General features: G+C 47.6%; 1 protein-coding gene across 1 annotated transcript in view; it reads left to right on the top strand.

Annotated features, from left to right (window-relative positions):
- The window catches only part of tenm3 (teneurin transmembrane protein 3), a 128,814-nt gene that overhangs the window by 86,424 nt on the left and 26,707 nt on the right, over window positions 1-15,683 (top strand). The window contains exons 22-23 of the mRNA XM_066678290.1: window positions 1,111-1,386; window positions 1,466-2,064. Of these exons, the coding sequence (XP_066534387.1) occupies window positions 1,111-1,386; window positions 1,466-2,064 (875 nt within the window). The remainder of the gene's footprint in view (window positions 1-1,110; window positions 1,387-1,465; window positions 2,065-15,683) is intronic.

Here is a 15,683-nt window from a genome sequence, read left to right as displayed (position 1 = left end):
CACACACACACACGTGCTGATATTAGTAGCTTATTTCTGCCTGCCCCCTGGTGGCCACAATGGAAATATACTCAAAACTTTATGTACTAGGGTAGGGCTCTCTGTTTCTGTGTCTGTTGTGGCTCTGTGTTGAGATGCTAGTGGGCAATGAGAGGAGAAATGGAGAGATACGGTCCCCCTGCTGTGAAAAAAAGTCAAATTTCCGTGCTGGAGACAGGAACATGGACCAGAGGATATTAGACAAATGGCCAGACTCACACTTGATCATAATCAGCTGTTTCAGAAAGTGTTGGGGACATTTCCCCAGTGTCACACCACACTCCTCACAGACAGTCACCCGGAGGAAACCCACACAGACACAGGGAGAACACACCACACTCCTCACAGACAGTCACCCGGAGGAAACCCACGCAGACACAGGGAGAACACACCACACTCCTCACGGACAGTCACCCGGAGGAAACCCACGCAGACACAGGGAGAACACACCACACTCCTCGCGGACAGTCTCCCAGAGGAAACCCACACAGACACAGAGAGAACACACCACACTCCTCACAGACAGTCACCCGGAGGAAACCCACGCAGACACAGAGAGAACACACCACACTCCTCACAGACAGTCACCCGGAGGAAACCCACGCAGACACAGGGAGAACACACCACACTCCTCACGGACAGTCACCCGGAGGAAACCCACGCAGACACAGGGAGAACACACCACACTCCTCGCGGACAGTCTCCCAGAGGAAACCCACGCAGACACAGGGAGAACACACCACACTCCTCACAGACAGTCACCCGGAGGAAACCCACGCAGACACAGGGAGAACACGCCACACTCCTCACAGACAGTCACCCGGAGGAAACCCACGCAGACACAGGGAGAACACACCACATTCCTCACAGACCCCGGAGCAGGACTCGAACCCACAACCTCCAGGTCCCTGGAGCTGTGACAGTGATATATATATATATATATATATATATATATATATATATATATATATATATATATATATATATATATATATGCAAACAGTGAAAAAACGTTCTCTTGTAAAACATTACATAACCCCCCTGTCGACCCCCTCACTTTTCTTTCCGCAGGTGCGTCTGGAGTGGCCAACTGACCTGGCCATTAACCCCATGGACAACTCCATCTATGTTCTGGACAATAACGTGGTTCTCCAGATCACGGAGAACCGGCAGGTCCGGATTGTAGCTGGAAGGCCCATGCACTGCCAGGTCCCGGGTATCGAGTACAGCCTGGGCAAGCGCGCCATCCAGACCACACTAGAGGGAGCCACTGCCATCGCTCTGTCTTTCAGTGGCGTTCTGTACATCGCGGAGACGGATGAGAAGAAGATCAACCGCATTCGACAGGTAGCTGATAGTGATCATTTATTGGAGTTTATTAATAATCATTAATAAAGATAATTTAACCTATCCTTGTCCACCCCAGGTCAGCACTGATGGTGAGATCTCCCACCTGGCGGGGGCGCCGTCCGAGTGTGACTGCAAGAACGACGCTAACTGTGACTGCTACCTGATGGGAGATGGCTACGCTAAAGACGCCCGTCTGAACGCCCCGTCCTCTCTAGTGGTCTCTCCAGATGGGACCCTGTATGTGGCGGATTTAGGTAACATCCGGATCCGGGCGATATCCAGGAACCGTCCGCCTCAGGGGTCTTCAGGACTTTATGAAGTGGCATCCCCAGCCTCACAAGAGCTTTACGTGTTTGACGCTAATGGTACGCATCAGTTCACCATGAGCCTGGTGACCGGAGACTACAAGTACAACTTCAGTTACAGCAACGAGAATGACGTCACTGCCGTAACCGATAGCAACGGGAACACGCTGAGGGTCCGGCGAGACCCCAACCGGATGCCTGTACGAATCGTGGCACCAGACAACCAGGTGATCTGGTTGACCATCGGCACCAACGGAGGCCTGAAGACCCTCACGGCTCAAGGCCAAGAGCTGGTGCTCTTCACGTACCACGGCAACAGTGGCCTGCTCGCCACCAAGAGCATCCAGATCGGCTGGACCACTTTCTACGAGTGAGTTGTGCAATTGCTTTGATAAAATTCACAAAATATTTAGTAGAGATGTGTATCTGTGTGCAGTAGAACCCACCCTGAAACGTGGAGTTAGTTCAGGGGCTGGTACAATGTCAGGAACCATGTCATTACAGAACAACCCTGCTCCCAATTTTTAAAGCGACATATGAAATCCACCAACCCACACACTGTGAAACAAGACCCCCAGTCAGTTTTCTGTGCGCAGCCTCAGTCAGAAAACATAGAAAGCACGTCAAGTGCAGAGACTTTAGAATCACCCCGCCCCCTCGTTTAAGTCTGTCCAATCACAGCGCCCGACCTGTGTTTATGTGAGAGCGCAAAGACAAGGTTAAAAGCAGTAGAACAGCCACAACGAGCACGGAAAAATAAGAGCACTGAGTAAAAACAGAGAAAACAAGAACGGAGAAGAATGGCTAAAAACCAGAGCTCACTGCTGTGCGCTCGGGGTCGGGGTGAACAGCGAGCGGCTCATTATCATTTAAAGGAACAAGCGCTGAATGTGCTGACAGTGGGAGAATGCTGCTGTGGGGTTTGTGGGGTTTTGAACAAAACATATGACAAGATGTTTCATTAAGAAACAGAACTGTGTTCCACTGTGAAGAAGAGGGAGAGTATGTCTCCTTTAAGACAGCCAGGGAACAGTGTGTCTAGTGTGTATGTGGGTGTGTGTGTGTGTAGGAACATCACACTGCAGACAGTCGACCTCGGGCTGGGAGATGACTCAGTGTGTCCGCTCGGCTGGTGTCAGACTCAGCCTTCTGGCTCCTCTCCGTGTGCTAGTCTGATTCAGAAAGTCTTTCTCCTTAATGACCTCATCCTTTCATGGACGTCCCTAAAGGACCTTTGTCCGAATTTGCTGAGTACAGAATTTCCAAGATTGTTTTGAAGTTGTAGCTCCTGAGTATGGCACATTCACTCAGTTAAATGGCACATTAACTTATTTATAATCTTTGTTTACGTCAAGGATCAGGAGGAGATCTGCTCTCTTTTTGTTCAGACAGTGAACAAACTCCCTCTACAGTGAACTACATCAGTCACAAACTACACTGTACACACACAGCTCCTCGCTCCCTTTACAGTGAACTACATCAGTAACAAACTACACTGTACACACACAGCTCCTCGCTCCCTCTACAGTGAACTACATCAGTAACAAACTACACTGTACACACACAGCTCCTCACTCCCTCTACAGTGAACTACATCAGTCACAAACTACACTGTACACACACAGCTCCTCGCTCCCTCTACAGTGAACTACATCAGTCACAAACTACACTGTACACACACAGCTCCTCGCTCCCTCTACAGTGAACTACATCAGTCACAAACTACACTCTACACACACAGCTCCTCTCTCCCTCTACAGTGAACTACATCAGTCACAAACTACACTGCACACACACAGCTCCTCGCTCCCTCTACAGTGAACTACATCGGTCACAAACTACACTGTACACACACAGCTCCTCGCTCTCTCTACAGTGAACTACATCGGTCACAAACTACACTGTACACACACAGCTCCTCGCTCCCTCTACAGTGAACTACATCAGTCACAAACTACACTGTACACACACAGCTCCTCGCTCCCTCTACAGTGAACTACATCAGTCACAAACTACACTGTACACACACAGCTCCTCGCTCCCTCTACAGTGAACTACATCAGTAACAAACTACACTGTACACACACAGCTCCTCACTCCCTCTACAGTGAACTACATCAGTCACAAACTACACTGTACACACACAGCTCCTCACTCCCTCTACAGTGAACTACATCAGTAACATACTACACTGTACACACACAGCTCCTCGCTCCCTCTACAGTGAACTACATCGGTCACAAACTACACTCTACACACACAGCTCCTCTCTCCCTCTACAGTGAACTACATCAGTCACAAACTACACTGTACACACACAGCTCCTCGCTCCCTCTACAGTGAACTACATCGGTCACAAACTACACTGTACACACACAGCTCCTCGCTCTCTCTACAGTGAACTACATCGGTCACAAACTACACTGTACACACACAGCTCCTCGCTCCCTCTACAGTGAACTACATCAGTCACAAACTACACTGTACACACACAGCTCCTCGCTCCCTCTACAGTGAACTACATCAGTCACAAACTACACTGTACACACACAGCTCCTCGCTCTCTCTACAGTGAACTACATCGGTCACAAACTACACTGTACACACACAGCTCCTCGCTCTCTCTACAGTGAACTACATCAGTAACAAACTACACTGTACACACACAGCTCCTCACTCCCTTTACAGTGAACTACATCAATCACAAACCACACTGTACACACACAGCTCCTCGCTCCCTCTACAGTGAACTACATCAGTCACAAACTACACTGTACACACACAGCTCCTCTCTCCCTTTACAGTGAACTACATCAGTCACAAACTACACTGTACACACACAGCTCCTCGCTCCCTTTACAGTGAACTACATCAGTAACAAACTACACTGTACACACACAGCTCCTCGCTCCCTCTACAGTGAACTACATCAGTAACAAACTACACTGTACACACACAGCTCCTCACTCCCTCTACAGTGAACTACATCAGTCACAAACTACACTGTACACACACAGCTCCTCACTCCCTCTACAGTGAACTACATCAGTCACAAACTACACTGTACACACACAGCTCCTCGCTCCCTTTACAGTGAACTACACCAGTAACAAACTACACTGTACACACACAGCTCCTCGCTCCCTCTACAGTGAACTACATCAGTAACAAACTACACTGTACACACACAGCTCCTCACTCCCTCTACAGTGAACTACATCAGTCACAAACTACACTGTACACACACAGCTCCTCGCTCCCTCTACAGTGAACTACATCAGTCACAAACTACACTGTACACACACAGCTCCTCGCTCCCTCTACAGTGAACTACATCAGTCACAAACTACACTCTACACACACAGCTCCTCTCTCCCTCTACAGTGAACTACATCAGTCACAAACTACACTGCACACACACAGCTCCTCGCTCCCTCTACAGTGAACTACATCGGTCACAAACTACACTGTACACACACAGCTCCTCGCTCTCTCTACAGTGAACTACATCGGTCACAAACTACACTGTACACACACAGCTCCTCGCTCCCTCTACAGTGAACTACATCAGTCACAAACTACACTGTACACACACAGCTCCTCGCTCCCTCTACAGTGAACTACATCAGTCACAAACTACACTGTACACACACAGCTCCTCGCTCCCTCTACAGTGAACTACATCAGTAACAAACTACACTGTACACACACAGCTCCTCACTCCCTCTACAGTGAACTACATCAGTCACAAACTACACTGTACACACACAGCTCCTCACTCCCTCTACAGTGAACTACATCAGTAACATACTACACTGTACACACACAGCTCCTCGCTCCCTCTACAGTGAACTACATCGGTCACAAACTACACTCTACACACACAGCTCCTCTCTCCCTCTACAGTGAACTACATCAGTCACAAACTACACTGTACACACACAGCTCCTCGCTCCCTCTACAGTGAACTACATCGGTCACAAACTACACTGTACACACACAGCTCCTCGCTCTCTCTACAGTGAACTACATCGGTCACAAACTACACTGTACACACACAGCTCCTCGCTCCCTCTACAGTGAACTACATCAGTCACAAACTACACTGTACACACACAGCTCCTCTCTCCCTCTACAGTGAACTACATCAGTCACAAACTACACTGTACACACACAGCTCCTCGCTCTCTCTACAGTGAACTACATCGGTCACAAACTACACTGTACACACACAGCTCCTCGCTCTCTCTACAGTGAACTACATCAGTAACAAACTACACTGTACACACACAGCTCCTCACTCCCTTTACAGTGAACTACATCAATCACAAACCACACTGTACACACACAGCTCCTCGCTCCCTCTACAGTGAACTACATCAGTCACAAACTACACTGTACACACACAGCTCCTCTCTCCCTTTACAGTGAACTACATCAGTCACAAACTACACTGTACACACACAGCTCCTCGCTCCCTTTACAGTGAACTACATCAGTAACAAACTACACTGTACACACACAGCTCCTCACTCCCTCTACAGTGAACTACATCAGTCACAAACTACACTGTACACACACAGCTCCTCACTCCCTCTACAGTGAACTACATCAGTCACAAACTACACTGTACACACACAGCTCCTCACTCCCTCTACAGTGAACTACATCAGTCACAAACTACACTGTACACACACAGCTCCTCACTCCCTCTACAGTGAACTACATCAGTCACAAACTACACTGTACACACACAGCTCCTCACTCCCTCTACAGTGAACTACATCAGTAACAAACTACACTGTACACACACAGCTCCTCGCTCCCTCTACAGTGAACTACATCAGTCACAAACTACACTCTAAACACACAGCTCCTCGCTCTCTCTACAGTGAACTACATCGGTCACAAACTACACTGTACACACACAGCTCCTCGCTCCCTCTACAGTGAACTACATCAGTCACAAACTACACTGTACACACACAGCTCCTCGCTCCCTCTACAGTGAACTACATCAGTCACAAACTACACTGTACACACACAGCTCCTCGCTCTCTCTACAGTGAACTACATCGGTCACAAACTACACTGTACACACACAGCTCCTCGCTCCCTCTACAGTGAACTACATCAGTAACAAACTACACTGTACACACACAGCTCCTCGCTCCCTTTACAGTGAACTACATCAATCACAAACTACACTGTACACACACAGCTCCTCGCTCCCTCTACAGTGAACTACATCAGTCACAAACTACACTGTACACACACAGCTCCTCTCTCCCTCTACAGTGAACTACATCAGTCACAAACTACACTGTACACACACAGCTCCTCGCTCCCTTTACAGTGAACTACATCAGTAACAAACTACACTGTACACACACAGCTCCTCGCTCCCTCTACAGTGAACTACATCAGTCACAAACTACACTGTACACACACAGCTCCTCACTCCCTCTACAGTGAACTACATCAGTCACAAACTACACTGTACACACACAGCTCCTCACTCCCTCTACAGTGAACTACATCAGTCACAAACTACACTGTACACACACAGCTCCTCACTCCCTCTACAGTGAACTACATCAGTCACAAACTACACTGTACACACACAGCTCCTCTCTCCCTCTACAGTGAACTACATCAGTCACAAACTACACTGTACACACACAGCTCCTCGCTCCCTCTACAGTGAACTACATCAGTCACAAACTACAGTCTACACACACAGCTCCTCTCTCCCTCTACAGTGAACTACATCAGTAACAAACTACACTGTACACACACAGCTCCTCACTCCCTCTACAGTGAACTACATCAGTCACAAACTACACTGTACACACACAGCTCCTCACTCCCTCTACAGTGAACTACATCAGTCACAAACTACACTGTACACACACAGCTCCTCACTCCCTCTACAGTGAACTACATCAGTCACAAACTACACTGTACACACACAGCTCCTCACTCCCTCTACAGTGAACTACATCAGTCACAAACTACACTGTACACACACAGCTCCTCTCTCCCTCTACAGTGAACTACATCAGTCACAAACTACACTGTACACACACAGCTCCTCACTCCCTCTACAGTGAACTACATCAGTAACAAACTACACTGTACACACACAGCTCCTCGCTCCCTCTACAGTGAACTACATCAGTCACAAACTACACTCTAAACACACAGCTCCTCTCTCCCTCTACAGTGAACTACATCAGTCACAAACTACACTGTACACACACAGCTCCTCGCTCCCTCTTCAGTGAACTACATCGGTCACAAACTACACTGTACACACACAGCTCCTCGCTCTCTCTACAGTGAACTACATCGGTCACAAACTACACTGTACACACACAGCTCCTCGCTCCCTCTACAGTGAACTACATCAGTCACAAACTACACTGTACACACACAGCTCCTCGCTCCCTCTACAGTGAACTACATCAGTCACAAACTACACTGTACACACACAGCTCCTCGCTCTCTCTACAGTGAACTACATCGGTCACAAACTACACTGTACACACACAGCTCCTCGCTCCCTCTACAGTGAACTACATCAGTAACAAACTACACTGTACACACACAGCTCCTCGCTCCCTTTACAGTGAACTACATCAATCACAAACTACACTGTACACACACAGCTCCTCGCTCCCTCTACAGTGAACTACATCAGTCACAAACTACACTGTACACACACAGCTCCTCTCTCCCTCTACAGTGAACTACATCAGTCACAAACTACACTGTACACACACAGCTCCTCGCTCCCTTTACAGTGAACTACATCAGTAACAAACTACACTGTACACACACAGCTCCTCGCTCCCTTTACAGTGAACTACATCAGTCACAAACTACACTGTACACACACAGCTCCTCGCTCCCTCTACAGTGAACTACATCAGTCACAAACTACACTGTACACACACAGCTCCTCACTCCCTCTACAGTGAACTACATCAGTCACAAACTACACTGTACACACACAGCTCCTCTCTCCCTCTACAGTGAACTACATCAGTCACAAACTACACTGTACACACACAGCTCCTCGCTCCCTCTACAGTGAACTACATCAGTCACAAACTACAGTCTACACACACAGCTCCTCTCTCCCTCTACAGTGAACTACATCAGTAACAAACTACACTGTACACACACAGCTCCTCACTCCCTCTACAGTGAACTACATCAGTCACAAACTACACTGTACACACACAGCTCCTCACTCCCTCTACAGTGAACTACATCAGTCACAAACTACACTGTACACACACAGCTCCTCACTCCCTCTACAGTGAACTACATCAGTCACAAACTACACTGTACACACACAGCTCCTCACTCCCTCTACAGTGAACTACATCAGTCACAAACTACACTGTACACACACAGCTCCTCTCTCCCTCTACAGTGAACTACATCAGTCACAAACTACACTGTACACACACAGCTCCTCACTCCCTCTACAGTGAACTACATCAGTAACAAACTACACTGTACACACACAGCTCCTCGCTCCCTCTACAGTGAACTACATCAGTCACAAACTACACTCTAAACACACAGCTCCTCTCTCCCTCTACAGTGAACTACATCAGTCACAAACTACACTGTACACACACAGCTCCTCGCTCCCTCTTCAGTGAACTACATCGGTCACAAACTACACTGTACACACACAGCTCCTCGCTCTCTCTACAGTGAACTACATCGGTCACAAACTACACTGTACACACACAGCTCCTCGCTCCCTCTACAGTGAACTACATCAGTCACAAACTACACTGTACACACACAGCTCCTCGCTCCCTCTACAGTGAACTACATCAGTCACAAACTACACTGTACACACACAGCTCCTCGCTCTCTCTACAGTGAACTACATCGGTCACAAACTACACTGTACACACACAGCTCCTCGCTCCCTCTACAGTGAACTACATCAGTAACAAACTACACTGTACACACACAGCTCCTCGCTCCCTTTACAGTGAACTACATCAATCACAAACTACACTGTACACACACAGCTCCTCGCTCCCTCTACAGTGAACTACATCAGTCACAAACTACACTGTACACATACAGCTCCTCTCTCCCTCTACAGTGAACTACATCAGTCACAAACTACACTGTACACACACAGCTCCTCGCTCCCTTTACAGTGAACTACATCAGTAACAAACTACACTGTACACACACAGCTCCTCGCTCCCTTTACAGTGAACTACATCAGTAACAAACTACACTGTACACACACAGCTCCTCACTCCCTCTACAGTGAACTACATCAGTCACAAACTACACTGTACACACACAGCTCCTCACTCCCTCTACAGTGAACTACATCAGTCACAAACTACACTGTACACACACAGCTCCTCACTCCCTCTACAGTGAACTACATCAGTCACAAACTACACTGTACACACACAGCTCCTCACTCCCTCTACAGTGAACTACATCAGTCACAAACTACACTGTACACACACAGCTCCTCTCTCCCTCTACAGTGAACTACATCAGTCACAAACTACACTGTACACACACAGCTCCTCGCTCCCTCTACAGTGAACTACATCAGTCACAAACTACACTCTACACACACAGCTCCTCTCTCCCTCTACAGTGAACTACATCAGTCACAAACTACACTGTACACACACAGCTCCTCGCTCCCTCTACAGTGAACTACATCGGTCACAAACTACACTGTACACACACAGCTCCTCGCTCTCTCTACAGTGAACTACATCGGTCACAAACTACACTGTACACACACAGCTCCTCGCTCCCTCTACAGTGAACTACATCGGTCACAAACTACACTGTACACACACAGCTCCTCGCTCCCTCTACAGTGAACTACATCAGTCACAAACTACACTGTACACACACAGCTCCTCGCTCTCTCTACAGTGAACTACATCGGTCACAAACTACACTGTACACACACAGCTCCTCGCTCCCTCTACAGTGAACTACATCAGTAACAAACTACACTGTACACACACAGCTCCTCACTCCCTTTACAGTGAACTACATCAATCACAAACTACACTGTACACACACAGCTCCTCGCTCTCTCTACAGTGAACTACATCGGTCACAAACTACACTGTACACACACAGCTCCTCGCTCCCTCTACAGTGAACTACATCAGTCACAAACTACACTGTACACACACAGCTCCTCGCTCCCTCTACAGTGAACTACATCAATCACAAACTACACTGTACACACACAGCTCCTCGCTCCCTCTACAGTGAACTACATCAGTCACAAACTACACTGTACACACACAGCTCCTCTCTCCCTCTACAGTGAACTACATCAGTCACAAACTACACTGTACACACACAGCTCCTCACTCCCTCTACAGTGAATTACATCAGTCACAAACTACACTGTACACACACAGCTCCTCTCTCCCTCTACAGTGAACTACATCAGTCACAAACTACACTGTACACACACAGCTCCTCACTCCCTCTACAGTGAACTACATCAGTAACAAACTACACTGTACACACACAGCTCCTCGCTCCCTCTACAGTGAACTACATAAGTCACAAACTACACTCTACACACACAGCTCCTCTCTCCCTCTACAGTGAACTACATCAGTCACAAACTACACTGTACACACACAGCTCCTCGCTCCCTCTACAGTGAACTACATCGGTCACAAACTACACTGTACACACACAGCTCCTCGCTCTCTCTACAGTGAACTACATCGGTCACAAACTACACTGTACACACACAGCTCCTCGCTCCCTCTACAGTGAACTACATCGGTCACAAACTACACTGTACACACACAGCTCCTCGCTCCCTCTACAGTGAACTACATCAGTCACAAACTACACTGTACACACACAGCTCCTCGCTCTCTCTACAGTGAACTACATCGGTCACAAACTACACTGTACACACACAGCTCCTCGCTCCCTCTACAGTGAACTACATCAGTAACAAACTACACTGTACACACACAGCTCCTCACTCCCTTTACAGTGAACTACATCAATCACAAACTACACTGTACACACACAGCTCCTCGCTCCCTCTACAGTGAACTACATCAGTCACAAACTACACTGTACACACACAGCTCCTCTCTCCCTCTACAGTGAACTACATCAGTCACAAACTACACTGTACACACACAGCTCCTCGCTCCCTTTACAGTGAACTACATCAGTAACAAACTACACTGTACACACACAGCTCCTCGCTCCCTATACAGTGAACTACATCAGTAACAAACTACACTGTACACACACAGCTCCTCACTCCCTCTACAGTGAACTACATCAGTCACAAACTACACTGTACACACACAGCTCCTCACTCCCTCTACAGTGAACTACATCAGTCACAAACTAAACTGTACACACACAGCTCCTCACTCCCTCTACAGTGAACTACATCAGTCACAAACTACACTGTACACACACAGCTCCTCACTCCCTCTACAGTGAACTACATCAGTCACAAACTACACTGTACACACACAGCTCCTCGCTCTCTCTACAGTGAACTACATCGGTCACAAACTACACTGTACACACACAGCTCCTCGCTCCCTCTACAGTGAACTACATCGGTTACAAACTACACTGTACACACACAGCTCCTCGCTCCCTCTACAGTGAACTACATCAGTCACAAACTACACTGTACACACACAGCTCCTCGCTCTCTCTACAGTGAACTACATCGGTCACAAACTACACTGTACACACACAGCTCCTCGCTCCCTCTACAGTGAACTACATCAGTAACAAACTACACTGTACACACACAGCTCATCGCTCCCTCTACAGTGAACTACATCAGTCACAAACTACACTGTACACACACAGCTCCTCTCTCCCTCTACAGTGAACTACATCAGTCACAAACTACACTGTACACACACAGCTCCTCACTCCCTCTACAGTGAACTACATCAGTCACAAACTACACTGTACACACACAGCTCCTCGCTCCCTTTACAGTGAACTACATCAGTAACAAACTACACTGTACACACACAGCTCCTCGCTCCCTCTACAGTGAACTACATCAGTAACAAACTACACTGTACACACACAGCTCCTCACTCCCTCTACAGTGAACTACATCAGTCACAAACTACACTGTACACACACAGCTCCTCACTCCCTCTACAGTGAACTACATCAGTCACAAACTACACTGTACACACACAGCTCCTCACTCCCTCTACAGTGAACTACATCAGTCACAAACTACACTGTACACACACAGCTCCTCACTCCCTCTACAGTGAACTACATCAGTAACAAACTACACTGTACACACACAGCTCCTCGCTCCCTCTACAGTGAACTACATCAGTCACAAACTACACTCTAAACACACAGCTCCTCTCTCCCTCTACAGTGAACTACATCAGTCACAAACTACACTGTACACACACAGCTCCTCGCTCCCTCTACAGTGAACTACATCGGTCACAAACTACACTGTACACACAGAGCTCCTCGCTCTCTCTACAGTGAACTACATCGGTCACAAACTACACTGTACACACACAGCTCCTCGCTCCCTCTACAGTGAACTACATCAGTCACAAACTACACTGTACACACACAGCTCCTCGCTCCCTCTACAGTGAACTACATCAGTCACAAACTACACTGTACACACACAGCTCCTCGCTCTCTCTACAGTGAACTACATCGGTCACAAACTACACTGTACACACACAGCTCCTCGCTCCCTCTACAGTGAACTACATCAGTAACAAACTACACTGTACACACACAGCTCCTCGCTCCCTTTACAGTGAACTACATCAATCACAAACTACACTGTACACACACAGCTCCTCGCTCCCTCTACAGTGAACTACATCAGTCACAAACTACACTGTACACACACAGCTCCTCTCTCCCTCTACAGTGAACTACATCAGTCACAAACTACACTGTACACACACAGCTCCTCGCTCCCTTTACAGTGAACTACATCAGTAACAAACTACACTGTACACACACAGCTCCTCGCTCCCTTTACAGTGAACTACATCAGTAACAAACTACACTGTACACACACAGCTCCTCACTCCCTCTACAGTGAACTACATCAGTCACAAACTACACTGTACACACACAGCTCCTCACTCCCTCTACAGTGAACTACATCAGTCACAAACTACACTGTACACACACAGCTCCTCACTCCCTCTACAGTGAACTACATCAGTCACAAACTACACTGTACACACACAGCTCCTCACTCCCTCTACAGTGAACTACATCAGTCACAAACTACACTGTACACACACAGCTCCTCTCTCCCTCTACAGTGAACTACATCAGTCACAAACTACACTGTACACACACAGCTCCTCACTCCCTCTACAGTGAACTACATCAGTCACAAACTACACTGTACACACACAGCTCCTCACTCCCTCTACAGTGAACTACATCAGTCACAAACTACACTGTACACACACAGCTCCTCTCTCCCTCTACAGTGAACTACATCAGTCACAAACTACACTGTACACACACAGCTCCTCACTCCCTCTACAGTGAACTACATCAGTAACAAACTACACTGTACACACACAGCTCCTCGCTCCCTCTACAGTGAACTACATCAGTCACAAACTACACTCTAAACACACAGCTCCTCTCTCCCTCTACAGTGAACTACATCAGTCACAAACTACACTGTACACACACAGCTCCTCGCTCCCTCTACAGTGAACTACATCGGTCACAAACTACACTGTACACACACAGCTCCTCGCTCTCTCTACAGTGAACTACATCGGTCACAAACTACACTGTACACACACAGCTCCTCGCTCCCTCTACAGTGAACTACATCAGTCACAAACTACACTGTACACACACAGCTCCTCGCTCCCTCTACAGTGAACTACATCAGTCACAAACTACACTGTACACACACAGCTCCTCGCTCTCTCTACAGTGAACTACATCGGTCACAAACTACACTTTACACACACAGCTCCTCGCTCCCTCTACAGTGAACTACATCAGTAACAAACTACACTGTACACACACAGCTCCTCGCTCCCTTTACAGTGAACTACATCAATCACAAACTACACTGTACACACACAGCTCCTCGCTCCCTCTACAGTGAACTACATCAGTCACAAACTACACTGTACACACACAGCTCCTCTCTCCCTCTACAGTGAACTACATCAGTCACAAACTACACTGTACACACACAGCTCCTCGCTCCCTTTACAGTGAACTACATCAGTAACAAACTACACTGTACACACACAGCTCCTCGCTCCCTTTACAGTGAACTACATCAGTAACAAACTACACTGTACACACACAGCTCCTCACTCCCTCTACAGTGAACTACATCAGTCACAAACTACACTGTACACACACAGCTCCTCACTCCCTCTACAGTGAACTACATCAGTCACAAACTACACTGTACACACACAGCTCCTCACTCCCTCTACAGTGAACTACATCAGTCACAAACTACACTGTACACACACAGCTCCTCACTCCCTCTACAGTGAACTACATCAGTCACAAACTACACTGTACACACACAGCTCCTCTCTCCCTCTACAGTGAACTACATCAGTCACAAACTACACTGTACACACACAGCTCCTCGCTCCCTCTACAGTGAACTACATCAGTCACAAACTACAGTCTACACACACAGCTCCTCTCTCCCTCTACAGTGAACTACATCAGTCACAAACTACACTGTACACACACAGCTCCTCGCTCTCTCTACAGTGAACTACATCGGTCACAAACTACACTGTACACACACAGCTCCTCGCTCCCTCTACAGTGAACTACATCGGTCACAAACTACACTGTACACACACAGCTCCTCGCTCTCTCTACAGTGAACTACATCAGTCACAAACTACACTGTACACACACAGCTCCTCACTC

Source organism: Hoplias malabaricus, chromosome 8, assembly GCF_029633855.1.
Source record: "Hoplias malabaricus isolate fHopMal1 chromosome 8, fHopMal1.hap1, whole genome shotgun sequence".
Classification (NCBI taxonomy): domain Eukaryota; kingdom Metazoa; phylum Chordata; class Actinopteri; order Characiformes; family Erythrinidae; genus Hoplias; species Hoplias malabaricus.
This window is presented reverse-complemented; position numbering and strand designations above follow the sequence as displayed.